The 13,766-nt window shown below is 49.8% G+C and overlaps 1 protein-coding gene and 1 pseudogene across 2 annotated transcripts; both read right to left on the bottom strand.

Moving 5' to 3' along the window:
- Window positions 1-223: 223 nt before the first annotated feature.
- Window positions 224-7,162, bottom strand: ICAM3 (intercellular adhesion molecule 3). 2 transcript variants are annotated; one of them, XM_054716873.1, is made up of 7 exons: window positions 6,908-7,162; window positions 5,781-6,044; window positions 2,124-2,429; window positions 1,523-1,810; window positions 957-1,163; window positions 596-844; window positions 224-509 (listed from the first exon to the last, which is right to left on the bottom strand). In XM_054716873.1, exons 1-7 carry the CDS (start codon window positions 6,987-6,989, stop codon window positions 313-315), a joined length of 1,593 nt encoding a protein of 530 aa, XP_054572848.1. In that variant the 5' UTR covers window positions 6,990-7,162; the 3' UTR covers window positions 224-312. The 2 variants fall into 2 exon arrangements, with proteins under 2 accessions (XP_054572848.1, XP_054572847.1); XM_054716872.1 differs by having other exon boundaries at window positions 957-1,232; window positions 6,908-7,160.
- Window positions 7,163-11,706: 4,544 nt separating this feature from the next.
- Window positions 11,707-13,565, bottom strand: LOC103301171 (phosphoglycerate mutase 1-like; annotated as a pseudogene).
- Between the last annotated feature and the right edge of the window lie 201 nt (window positions 13,566-13,766).

The raw sequence follows: 13,766 nt of genomic DNA, 5'->3' as shown, positions 1-13,766 counted from the left end.
CCGGGCTTGTGAGGTTCAGTGGTTGAGCATGGACCTATGAACCAGGAGGTTACAGTTCGATTCCCAGTCAGGGTACATGCCCCGGTTTCAGGCTCGATCCCCAGTAGGGGGCATGCAGGAGGCAGCCAATCAATGATTCTCGCTCATCTTGGATGTTTCTATTTCTCTACCTTCCTCTCTGAAATCAGTAAAAAATATATATATATTTTTAAAAGCCACAGACTCCGGATTTTGAGCCCTTTATTGTTGCGGAACCTGATGATAAAGCCAAACCCCTGTCGACTTTGGCCCATTACCCCAATGGCTGGAGGCTCAAGATGGTGGCTCCCCCTCAGGCCTTCTAGATGTGAGGGGAAAGCCGGCGTTTTCCTGATGGTTTCCCTGATTCACATGGTAGATGTCTCTACGCTTGTGCACCCCGAAGACGTAAATTGAGGCCAGGATGGCAGCCACAAAGCCCAAGATGGTCAACACCGCCATGATGATGGTAATGGTGAAGGGGTTCCGCTCTGTGCAGAGAAGCAAGGAGTAAATACTCGTACCCCTGCCCCTCCTAGGCTTGCCCATTTAGACCCCCAGACCCGCCTCAGCTCACCTTGAACATTCATCACCACAATGAAAGTGTGTTCACCCTGTGAGCTGGCCGCCCGGCAATAGTAGGTACCACTATAGTTTAACCTGACACGGAATGGGATCCCGATGGGGACCTGGGCCATGGAGTCTTCATGCAAACACTGTAGCTGGGGATCTGGGTTGCCCTGGGCTTGGCACTGAAGGATTTGGATCGTTCTTTCTTTCCACATCAAGTGCTGAGGACATTTGGCTGGGTCAATCTTGGGACCATCTGTGGGACCGCCAAATGATCAGACAAACCCAAGGTACAATGGGGAAAGAGAGAATCAAGTCTCTCCAAATCAGGAGAGCAAGGAATTAAAAGGTCAGAGTGACCTACTCACACAGTACATGCAGCTGGACGCTCCTGTTCCTATGTAAGACCACCCCATCCACCTCGAGGGCGGCACTGCAGAAGAAGCTGCGCCTGTCGTCCCTCTCAGTGGCGTTTAGCTGAAGCAGGGCGGGCTGTCCCGGGGCTGCAGCGGGAACTCCGTCCAACGTGACCTGGACTCGGGCTCCAGCAGCGCAAGTCACATTCACTGTGGTCCCTGGATGGACGGTGGGCTGGCTCATGTTCCTGATGGTCCCTCTCACGTTCATGACAGGCCCCCAGAAGCCTAAAGGAGTAGCATTGCCTTGGAGTTTGCTATCTACTCCCTCACATCCACTAAGCCCAGCCCTCCACCCGAATTTCCCCTTCAGGGTATGCAGGCCTTGCCTTTTAGCTACTCTGTGGCCCCACCTAAGTTGGGGCACTCAGGCCCCGCCCACGCGGCAACTCCTCCCACTTTGGCGGCTCAGGCCCTGCCTTTCTGGCTAGACTTCTCCGGTGCCTTGCCCTTTGGGCTAATGAAGCTCACCCCCTTGCCCTCACCTCGGCAGCAGTTTTGACCCCGCCCCCTCTTACTATAGATGGTCAAGTTCTTCTGAGTCTCCCGGCTCTCGCCCCCCAGGGTCACATTGCAGACAATCTCCTGAGCCCCCTCCAGCTCCGCGCTCGCTGTGGCTGTGGCTGTGGCCTTCAGCCTGTCACCGTAGCTCACGACTGTGGCATTCAGCATCTGGTCCCCCAGCGCCAGTTGGACCTGGGCCTCTGAGGCCGGAAACAGCCCGTCCAGGATGCAGGTCACGGCCTGGGATGTTCCCACCTCCAAGAACCGGGGAACGAAGAGACGCGGAGGCGTCACTGGCAGGACTGGGGAGAAGAGTGGGAGTGAGCTGGAGGTCTCACACAGCCGTGGACACCCCTTTCCCTGTGACACACTCACACCCCCCAACCAGGGTTCTTTCCCAGGATACCCTGTAACCTGGATTACCCCCTTCCTAGAACACATCTATCTGCACATACTTCTCAAAAATTCCTGCCACCATGGGAATTTTTGAGGCCAAGGGCAGGCCTTCCCAGAAGCCCTTGAGGTCCAGGCCACCCCATTCTCAGGAACCTCAGGGCCAGGGCATCCCTGCGTTGGCTCAGCTCATCACCCACAATCTGCAGTCCCTTTCCTCACCGAAGGTTCGGAGCTGCCTGGGGACTGAGCTGTTCTGGAACAGTCCCAGCCCTTGGGACCGCAGGTCCAGTTCCCAGCGGCAAGAGAATTTGGCACCATGATCATTTCTGCTGGCTAGCACCGTGGTGGTGACTTCTGCAGGCTCTCCAACCGCCAGCTGCTGGCTCAGCACCTCCTCCCCACGGAGCAGCAACACGGAGAGGTTGGTCCGGGGTGCCCCGCCTGCCACCCTGCAGCGCAAGGTGAGGTTTTTGCCCACAGGATTCCAGGGGGGCATGGGTACCAGCTCCACACGCTCCGGAAACTCTGCGGGTGGGTGGTAGAGGGAGGGGAGAACAGAACTTACCAATCAGCCTTGCAACCCCCACCCCAGGGAGTGGAGAGGACTCGAGGGTAGCCCAGTGCAGAACTGTGAACTTTGAGTTGATAAACCTAGAGGGCTTAGAAATGTGCTGGTGGAAGTGTTTGCTATTGTCATTAGCATCAAGATTATTATTTCCGCCCGAACCGATTTGGCTCAGTGGATAGAGCGTCGGCCTGCGGACTCAAGGGTCCCAGGTTCGATTCCAGTCAAGGGCATGTACCTTGGTTGCGGGCACATACCCACTAGGGAGTGTGCAGGAGACAGCTGATTGATGTTTCTCTCTCATCGATGTTTCTAACTCTCTATCCCTCTTCCTTCCTCTCTGTAAAAAATCAATAAAATATATTTTTAAAAGATTATTATTTCCTGTTTTGTCAGGCAGTGAAATAAAAGATTTGCTATTTACAAGAACCTCACAGTAAAAAAAAAAAAAAGAAAGAAAGAAAAGGAGCCCTGGCACGTTTTGCTTAGTGGACTGAAGGGTCTCCAGTTGATCCCCGGTCAAGGGCACCTACCGCCGTTGCAAGTTTTGCAAGTTCAATTGGGGAGTGTCCGAGAGGCAATCCATCAGTGTGTCTCTCTCACATTGATGCTTCTTTCTCTCTCCCTCCCTCCTCCTTCTCTTTCACTCTGAAAATCAATGGAAAAAAATATCCTAGGGGCGAAGTTTAAAAAAAAAAGGGGGAGGGGAGGTACTAATGCCTAGAGCTTTCCTGAGATTTTGCAAATGTCATCCAGGCATCCACCTTCATTCACATTGCAGCTGAGTAAAATGTTCTCTATTATTCTTTTTACAGATGGAGAAACAAGCCCAGAGAGGTGATCTGCCCCGAGAGGCACATCAGGAAGGGGCAGAACCCGGGTCAGAACGTGGGTCTCCCAAACTTTAGATCTGTGTGACCACCTGCCTTTTTGATGTCACATCTAGGGATTCCCCTGGCCCTCCTCCCAGCTTCTGGCCTGGACTCTGGCCTTGGCCCCTCTAAGAGCTTGGTCCAACCCTTCCCAGTCAGTCCTAGGTGCTCAAGACTCTCACAGTCTACTTGCCTGGGGCAGCCTCTCAAGGTGCTCTGGCACAATCACGGGGGACGGAGCCCTCTAGGCTGGGTCCTCTCCCAGACACAGCCGCAGTGCCTTTCTCAGGCACAAACCATATCCTTAACCTTGGGAAGCAACTTATGCTCACCTTTGACAACTCGAGTTGGGATCTCAAGCTGTCAGAGAGGCCCATGGACTGGCTGCTGTGAAAAACTTTAACATCTTACTACAATTTTCGAATATCTGACAAGGAGGCCTCCATCTTAATCTCGGGCACCACTGGTCAGGGATAGAGTTATGCTGGTAAATTCTGGTTATGCTTGGGCTCTCGGGGTTGGGGTGGGAGAGCCTGGACAAGGAGTATTTGCCAATTTCTGTAATGTAAATACTCCCACCGTGGCTGATATCAAGCTATCCAATGTGAGGTAGAGTTGGGAAGAGATAGCACAGTCAGACCGCAGGAGCCAGGAACAACCAGCTCCCACACAGCACTGGCCAGAGGCACCTCACAGACACACAGATACATACAGGTAGGTAGACACATGCAGATGTACATATTACACAGAAATATATGTGGATACAAACATATATGTAGACACATATTTTTTTTTAATATATTTTTTTTTATTGATTTCTTACAGAGAGGAATGGAGGGAGATAGAGAGCTAGAAACATCGATGAGAGAGAAACATGGACCAGCTGCCTCCTGCACACCCCCTACTGGGGATGTGCCCGCAACCAAGGTACATGCCCTTGACCGGAATCGAACCTGGGACCCTTGAGTCCGCAGGCCGATGCTCTATCCACCGAGCCAAACCGGTTTCGGCTGTAGACACATATTGACACAGACACACAGATATTGAAACAAACATACTTGCCCACACACACAATAATACAAACAGTCACACATGGAGATATAGATACAATCATGGAGATACACACAGGAGATACATACAGACAAACACAGGCACACACACACATGTACACTCCTACAAACATAGACAATAACAGATACATATGCTCATGGACACACATGTAGGTACACAAATACGTAAAGACATTGGCACCCACACAAGAGCATACACATGGTTACTCTACTTATCCATGAAGGCTTCACAAAACAGTAGGCACCATGAGTGATCTAGTCTGTTGTATGCCTTTTTAAAAAATAGGTTTTTATTGATTTCAGAGAGAGGAAGGGAGAGGGAGAGATAGAAACACCAATCTGCTGCCTCCTGTTCGCCCCCTACTGGGGAACAAGCCCACAACCAGGTCATGTGCCCTGACCGGAAATCGAACCGGGACCTCCTGGTTCATGGGTCCACGGGTCCACACTCAACCACTGAGCCATGCTGGCTGGCTCTCCATTGATTTTTAGAGAGAATGGAAGGGAGGGGGAGAGACACAGAGAGAGAGAAACATCAACATGAGAGAGACACATCCATTGGTTGCCTCCAGCACACACCCTGACTGGCCAGGACCCAGTTTGCAACCAAGGTACATACATGCCCTTGACTGGAATTGAACCTGACATCTTCAGTCCGCAGGCTGGCGCTCTAACCACTGAACAACCGGGTAGGGCAAGAAACTATTCTAAATAAGTCAACAAATAAATAAATGCAGAGAATCTCTTGGGAGGATCCACAAGAAACTAGTACCAGGGGGACTTACAGCCTGGAGAGGAAGATTTCACCTGTTAACAACGCTCGGGAGCCAGACTGTCAGCTTCGCCGCTCAAGGGCTGTGAACCCTGGCAAGTGACTCCGCCCCACTGAACCCCGTTCCTTGGCTGTGAAATGAGGCTCAAAAGTGCAGCGCTCCCCCTTACCCCTTGCCTGGGACCTTTGTAAGGATTGAATGAAGGCTAAAGTGGCATAGACACTTAAAATGGTGGTCACTGCCAGCAGTGCTAGGTAAATGGAGATTTGACATTTATATGTTTTTATACTTCTTTTATTTTGGAACCCCATTAATTTATTACCTGCCATAAAATATATAATAAATAAAAGACATGTACTATCATTTTAAATGCTTGCTGGGACCCAAATAAATTGATTTTACATTGCTGCCCTGTCATGTGGTTGAGATGCATCTCTGTCTCTTTCACACACACACACGCATGCACGTACTCACACGTATATAACAACACGTCCAGGTCCAAACTCTGGGTCAGAGTCCTGGTCCATTCCTGCAAACTCCGGGCTGCTCCCCACCACTGCCTGAGGCCAGTCCCACCTTCAGGCACATCTACTCACCGTACACTGTGAGGTCAGAGGAGTCTGACATCTGCGAGCCGTTGCAGATGGCGGAGCAGAAGATCTTACTGTCACTGGTCACATTGCTGAGCTGGAAGGCCTTCCAGCCCCGGCCTGTGCCCACTTCCTCCTTCAATAGGGATGTCTCCAGGCTGATGAGTTCATGTTGGGGGCAATCTGTGCTGCAGTTTACCAAAAGGGACCCTCCAGCAGGCACCACCGGGTTCCGGGGCACCATCCGAAGCAGGAACTCCCCCTGGGCACCTGCAGGAACAGGGAAGCTCTGCTGGTTGATCCAGTGCCCCCCAGCCTAAGCATCTTGAGGCCCTACCATCCAACACCTCCTCAACCTGAGATAACAGTCTTTGCCTTCATGGTGCCTCCAATTCCATGGGGAAGACAGGTGATGGGTCAGAGACAGGAGAGCTCAGAGGGAGCCCGGGGAGGCCTATAGGATGGAGCCTGTAGGAGGAAGTGAATCAGGGAAGCTTCCTGGACCAGACACATACGGACAGTTTTATTTTTTTCTAAATATATTTTATTGATTTTTTACAGAGAGGAAGAGAGAGGGATAGAGAGTTAGAAACATCGATGAGAGAGAAACATCGCTTCAGCTGCCTCTTACACACCCCCTACTGGGGATGTGCCCACAACCAAGGTACATGCCCTTGACCGGAATCGAACCTGGGACCCTTGAGTCCGCAGGCCGACGCTCTATCCACTGAGCCAAACCGGTTTCGTACGGACAGTTTTAAAGGGTAAGTAGGAGTCAGCCAAGTGAAAAGGAAGCGTGATCCTGGCAGAAGGAAGAGTGTAGGCGGAAGTCAAAGGTACAGATGGAGCTGAGAGCGACAGAAACCCAGAGAGAGGGGGAGAGAGAGAGAGGAGAGAGGAGAGAGGTGGGTAGGGAGGACAAATCACACAATCACATGCAGGGACTGGGCCTCAGGAAGCCCTGGCTGAGTTAAGGTCCCACAACTTTCTCTCCAGGACCCTGGGTGAGCCCCAAGTCAGATCTGAGTTTAAGGAAGTGTTTGCAGCAGGATGTGGTGAGTTTTGCTTTCTCCGGTCCCCCATTCTGTCTACCAGCCCCAAATTCTAGCCCTCCCCAAGTTGAATGGCCTCACCTGGAGGCAGCAGGCAGCAGACCAGAAGCAGAGAGATGAGCGGAGTCCAGCAGGCCCTGGGCAGTGGCCCCAAAGGCCCCATGGTGGCCAGCCTATGGAGGACAGTGCCTTAATGTGGCACTGGGCAGGGCAGAGGGGAGCAGGCGGGGCCGCCCAGGAAGCACAGCCACAGCGGTTAAGATTGCAGAAGTCCAGGGGCGGCACCTTGCCCGGGCCTGGAGAAGGGCAGGGGGGCGGGATGTTCGGTGGCCCCGGAGGTCCAGAGTGGGGAACCCAGCTTGGGCCTCAGTTACACTCTGGCTCCCAAATGCATTCACACAGGAAATGAGAACACAATCGTCTTCCTTTGTTCTCGGTACTGGCGGGGGGGGGGGGGGGGGGGGGAGCGATGGAGCGGGAGCAAGAAACCGCCTTCCTGCTGAACTTAGGTAAGCGCAGAAACTTCATTTCTTTGATAGGACCTTTTCTCCTTTCTTTCCTTGTGATCAAATTGGCCTCATCCCACACCCTGACTCTCACCTCTCCCTTGCTGGTCCACTCCCTTAATCACTAAGCCTTCAGGACAATGAGGTTCTGGTCCGATTCACATAATCTTAGGAACAAAGCCTCAGGTCTAGTGACCACAGAGGAAGATAACATCGAGGCCTCAGTTGTATTTCAGCTCCGGACCCAAGAAAATGAACCGATCCCACCCACCCAATCCTTGCAAAACCAGACAGAATGGAGCCATGGCTGACATCAGGACCAGATGCAATGATCAACTACCCCTTCCTTACCCTAGCCCACCCATCAATAGTCCCCTCTGTCACCCGTCCCCAAGAAGCCATCGAGGAGCCAGCTCTTTGCACACAAGCTCCAGGTGTAGCACCATTCCCTCAGTAAACCTTTTGCTTTTGATGCCAGCAGGTGACCAAACTCCTTTAGTTTAGTAACAAAGGGGAAGGTGTTCTGTTCCTAGAGAGAAAGGTAATGGGAGCCCGGCTGGCGTGGCTCAGTGGTTGAGTGTCAACCCATGAACCAGGAGGTTATGGTTCAATTCCTGGTTAGGGCTGATGTTTCTATCTCGCTCTCTCCCTTCCTCCCAGAAATCAATAAAAATATATATTTTTTAAAAGGTAATGGGAGACCCCCTGCCTGTGTCCTTGAAGTGATAAGGTGGGATTTCAAGGCAACATTTCAAGAGAACAATGAGGGACTTCTGGGCAGGGCCTCAGGGATTAGTGTGAGACCTCAACATTCTTAGGGGACAAATAAGAGATTTGGAGGTGATAAAGAGGGGTCCCCTAAGATGAGTTAAAGCCATGGAAATGAACAGAGCCCACATTTATTGGGCTCTTGTACCAGGCTCTTGTGTTGGCCACTGGAGTGGCTCCTGTAGAGGGGAAGCCGCCTTTGAAGACTGGGGGGGTGGAGTGTGTGGGGGGGTCCTGCCACCTTTGGAGGTTTTGGGAGATCCCCGAACTCCCTATGCACAGTGCTGAGGTGGAATTGTTAGGGGGCAGTTGAATCCTGAGCCACCATCTGTTGACGGTGCTACTTGTTTTTGTTTAACTTTTAAAATTGATTTTTAGAGAGAGAGAGGAAGGAATAGTGAGAGAGAGAGAGAGAGAGAGAGAGAGAGAGAGAGAGAGAGAGAGAGAGAGAGAGAGAGAGAGAGAGAAACTGTGCTTAATCAGCTGCCTCCTACATGCTAGCAGCCCTGGCATGAGCTCTGACCGGGAATCTAACTGGCCACCTTTTAGTGTACGGGACAACACGAGCCACACTGGCCAGGGCAAGGATGCTGCTTGTAACTTGCCCTTGCCCCTGGCCTCATCTCTCCCTTGTCTGCCACTCCAGGCAGTTGGTCTTTTCATCCCAAGAGATCGGACTAGGGGTCAGGTGGCCACTCCCACCTCCATCTGCTCCATCTCTCAGGCCTCCAGTCCATCTCTTGTTCCTCTGATCTGAGCGCCAGTGAGGGACCTTGGTGAGGGCCTTGATAGTACCTAGCATCCACTCTCCCCACCACTGAGGCCATGCCCTCTCCTCTCTCACCTGGGGCACCACGACTTCCAATCAGGAGTCTCCTCTGCTGCCCTGCTCCCGCATCTAGTTCCCAGATGGTGCTGAGAGGGCAACTAAAACTCAAAAGTCTTTGTAAATAATATCTCTGATAAGAGATTATATTCAGATTATAAACAATTCTTACAACTCAACAACAGCAGCCAAAACCCAATTCGAAAATGGGCAAAGTTGCCCTGGCTGGTTTGGCTCAGTGGATAGAGCATCAGCCTGCAGACTGAAGGGTCTCAGGTTCAATTCTGGTCGGGGGCATGTGCCTTGGTTGCGGGCACGTCCCAAGCGGGGGGTGTGCAGGAGGCAGCTGATCGATGTTTCTCTCTCATTGATGCTTCTAACTCTCTGTCCTTCCCTTCCTCTCTGTAGAAAATCAGTGAAATATATATTTTTTAATAAATGGTCAAAGTTGAATAGATATTTCTCCAAAGAAGCTATTCAAATGACCAATAAATATATGAAAAGGTGCTCAACATCATTAGTGATTAGGGAAATGCAAATCAAAACCACAATGAGATAGTGCTTCACACCTATTAGGATGGCTACCATAAAAAAACAAAACAAAAAAACACCCACAGGAAGTAGCAAGTGTTCATGAAGATGAACAGAAACTGGAACACACACACACTTTGCTGGTAGGAATATAAAACTTTGTTCCTCCACAAGTTAAACAGAATGATCCAGCAATTCCTCTCCTAAAAGAATTGAAAGCAGGGACTCAGACCCTGGCTCAGTAGCTCAGTTAGAGCATCATCCCGATATGTCAAGGCTGGGAGTTTGGTCCTCAGTCAGGATACACACAAGGATCAACCAATGAATGCATAAATAAGTGGAACAGTACACCGATGTCTCTCTCTTTCTCAAGAATAAATAAAAATTAAAATGAAAGAAGAGCTGGGACTCCAATAGATACTTACACACCAATATTCATAGCAGCATTATTCACCATAGCCCAAAGGTGGAAACAACCCAGATTCCATCAACAGATGAATGGATAAACAAACTGCGTTGTATGCATACAATGGGATATTATTTATTTGTTTACTTATTTTTAATATATTTTATTGATATTTTACAGAGAGGAAGAGAGAGGGATGGAGAGTTAGAAACATCAATGAGAGAGAAACATTGATCAGCTGATTCTTGCACACCTCCTACTGGGGATGTGCCCGCAACCAAGGTACATGCCCTTGACTGAAATCGAACCTGGGACCTTTCAGTCCGCAGGCCCATGCTCTATCCACTGAGCCAAACCGGTTAGGGCTCAATGGAATATTATTAATCCTTAAAAGGAAAGAAAATTCACCCACTGGTGTGGCTCAGTGGTTGGGCGTTGACCCATGCACTGAGAGGTTGCTGGTTTGATTCCCAGTCCATGGACACAGAAACAGTGTGGTGAAGGCCTGGGGGCTGAGTGAAGGGGGGCAAAGCAGGGGGAAATGGGGAGACATCTGTAATACTGTCAACAAAAAATGAATTTAAAAAGGGAAATTTTGATACATGCTACAACATGGGTGAACTTTGAAAACATTATGCTAAGTGAAATAAGCCAGGCACAACAAAACAAATATTCCACTTATCCGAGGTCCCTAAAAGAGAAAGATTCATAGAGAAGGTAGAGTGATGGTTACCAGGGGCTGGTGGAAGAGGGAAATGGGGAGTTAGTGTGGAATGGGGGCAGTTTCTGTTTGGAAAAATGAAAACGTTCTGCAAATCCATAGTGGAGTTGGTTATACAACATTGTGAATGTATTTAATGTCACTGAATCTTACACTTAAAAAATGGTTAAAATTTATGTATATTTCAAAACACATACACACACACACACACACACACACACACACACACAGCATTTACTTATTTTGATTTGTATCCAAAACATGAGATGGAGATGGATTGATGGTCCAGGAATGAATAAATAGATGAATAGATACAGTATGATAAAGTAAATTTAACAACATGGCAATTGTGGAATCTAGGGGTGTTCACTGTACCATTCTTACAACTTTTCTGTATGATTGCAATTGTTCAGAATGAAATAAAAACTGCATCCCTGATGGGTCTAGGTGGCTACTCAGGTCACAAAAGGAGGGAAAGCAGACCTTGAGTATCTCCTGCTAAGAAGGCACAATGGCCTCTATGAAAGACTTGCCAAAGTAATGGAAACTGGCCGAGCCGGTGTGACTCAGTGGCTGAGCATCCACCCATGAACCAAGAGGTCCCCAGTTTGATTCCAGGTCAGGGCACATGCCTGGGTTGCAGGCTCAATCCCTAGTAGGGTGTGTACAGAAGGCAGCCAATAGATGTCTATCATTTCATTGATGTTTCTATCTCTAATCCCTCTCCCTTCCTCTCTCTCTAAAAAAGAAAATCAATGAAAACATTTTTTAAAAAATATATTTTATCGATTTTTACAGAGAAGAAGGGAGAGGGATAGAGAATTAGAAACATCAATGAGAGAGAAACCTCGATCAGCTGCCTCCTGCACACCCCCAACTGGGGATGTGCCCACAACCAAGGTACATGCCCTTGACCGGAATCGAACCTGTGACCCTTCAGTCTGCAGGCCAAGGCTCTATCCACTGAGCCAAACCAGTTAGGGTGAAAACATTTTTTTTTTTTTAAGGAAGCTGAACTGGATCATCTGTTGGTCAAGATGTGGATAGAGAAATGCACTGAAACCTTGTAGTGAAACCACACCACAAGGATGACATCAGACTGGTAAAGTCTAAAGGACAACCTCATTTCCTCCACGAATATGTTGCAAGGGGGAAAAAAGAGGAAGAGAAACCAGCCCCCAGCCAAATGCAGTGTGTGACCTTGTTTGGATTTTTATTTGAACTAACGAATACCAAATGTTTGAGAGACAATTGGAGAAATCTCACAGGCTACCCAATGATTTCAAGGAATTGTTAACCTTTTATTTTTTTATTGCACATCACTCCTTTATTATACTGATCTGAAAAAGATCTAGTAGTTATGCCCAAAGTGCTTCCTGGGCCCAAGTGGCAGGGCCAGCAACTGGAACATGATTCAGAACTCACACAGTGAAAGACACACCTGGACATGATCAAGTGACATTGCACTGCCATTGAGACAGTAAGGCCGGGGAGGGATTCTGAAACAGCAGGATGACTCCTGCAGGTCAAGGAGCTCGCCCCACCTTGGTGTGAGGAATGGCTTATTTGGTGATGACCACACGTGGGAAGAGTTCAACCGCCACTAAAAACCCCAGAAGCGTGTTTGATTTGTATTATTTTATATAGATATCCTTTCTTTTTTCAAAAGTAAATGCAACACGTAAACATGCAGGATTGATCCCAATCTATCTGGAGCCAGCTTTTCTGGGGTCAAGGAGGAAATGTCTGTTTGAATCACAGGCGTTCATCTGCCACTGGAATGACCAGAGCCCCCAGTCAGTTCACCTGACGGCAGGAGAGCACAGGACTGCTCTCAGGAACACAGATAGGCTCTCTTGCCTCTCCTCATTGGTCACGCTTTAACATGGCTCCTCCTTATCCCCCTACTTTCAAGCAGGTCCGTAGTAATAAACAAAACACTAGCAAAAAAACAGAGTTATTACCTCTGGACTCTCTTAGGTAAGAGTCTCCCTCGGCTTGGACAGAGGACCCATGCCCCAGAGGTGCCATTCTGACTAGATTGCATGAAGAGAGTGGGTGCAGGAGACAAAATGGCTAAAACAAAATTGGGAGCCACCCGTCCCCGTCTGCAGCTATAACCTAAGATGCTTACAGATGTGGTCAGTGTGACATGTGCACAGGAGAGATGCAGAGGCGTGGGATGGGAGGGAGGGTGTCCTTGGGAAAGTCGTCTGCCTGCTCGCCTTCCCTTGGCCTTGCCCTGGGCAGCCACAGCCTCCAAGGCTTTATGCACGGTCTCTTCACCCCCCAGGGACTGCATGGGCTCGATGGGCTTCAAGTTCTTGTCCAATTCATAGACAATGGGAATACCAGTCGGCAGGTTCAGCTCCATGAGAGCCTCTTCAGAAGGACCCTCCAGATGTTTGACAATGCCCCGAAGGCTGCTGCCACGGGTGCAATCAGTACCCGTTTCCCCTTCTTCATCTGGGGCACTATTTCTTCATTGCAGAAGGGCAGAGCTCTGGCAATAGTGTCCTTCAGAGTCTCACCGGAGGGCAGCTGGTCTTCAGTGAGGTCTGCGTACCTGCGGTCCTTACTGATGTTGCTGGAGGAGGGATGGTTGGGCTCCATCGGTGGTGGTGGGATATCATAAGAGCGCCTCCAGATGGTTACCTGGGCCTCGCCATGCTTGGCAGCAGTTTCTGCTTTGTTAAGCCCAGTCAGACACCCATAGTGCCGCTCACTGAGACGCCAAGTCCTCGCTACAGGCAGCCACGTGTGGTCTAGGGCATCCAGCACCATCCAGAGGGTCCGAATTGCTCTCTTCTGCACTGAGGTGAAGCAGGTGTCAAACTCATAGCCGGCATCTCGCAGCGCCTGCCCGCCACGCTTTGCCTCCTGGTGCCCAGCCAGGCTCAGGTCGTCGTCGTACCAGTCGCTGAAGCGGTTCTCCAGGTTCCATGCGCTCTCGCCATCAGCACCAGCTTGTAGGCAGCCATGGTGGCGGTTCTGAGTGCGGCGCAGACTCAGGAATTGTTAAACTTTTTAGGTGTGGTGATGATATTGTAGTGATTGTTTGTGGTTACGCCTTTTTGAGGTATATATGTATATGGAAGTATTTACAGATAAAGTGATACGATACTGGGATTTGTTTCAGAACGATCCAATGGTAGAGGTAGGGGTGGGAGGACAGCTGGAAC

This window comes from Eptesicus fuscus, chromosome 6, assembly GCF_027574615.1.
Source record: "Eptesicus fuscus isolate TK198812 chromosome 6, DD_ASM_mEF_20220401, whole genome shotgun sequence".
NCBI lineage: Eukaryota > Metazoa > Chordata > Mammalia > Chiroptera > Vespertilionidae > Eptesicus > Eptesicus fuscus.
The sequence above is the reverse complement of the archived record's forward strand: the minus strand, read 5'-3'. Positions and strand labels throughout refer to the sequence as shown.

Bases quoted from the DNA above. Each gene is read 5' to 3' on its own strand.
- ICAM3 (XM_054716872.1), bottom strand. From the start codon at position 6,989: ATGGGGCCTTTGGGGCCACTGCCCAGGGCCTGCTGGACTCCGCTCATC. The intron at 2,430-5,780 runs GTGAGTAGATGT...ACCCACCCGCAG, and splicing joins CTCTGACCTCACAGTGTACG to AGTTTCCGGAGCGTGTGGAG. The intron at 1,811-2,123 runs GTGAGGAAAGGG...TCTTCTCCCCAG, and splicing joins CAGGCAGCTCCGAACCTTCG to TCCTGCCAGTGACGCCTCCG.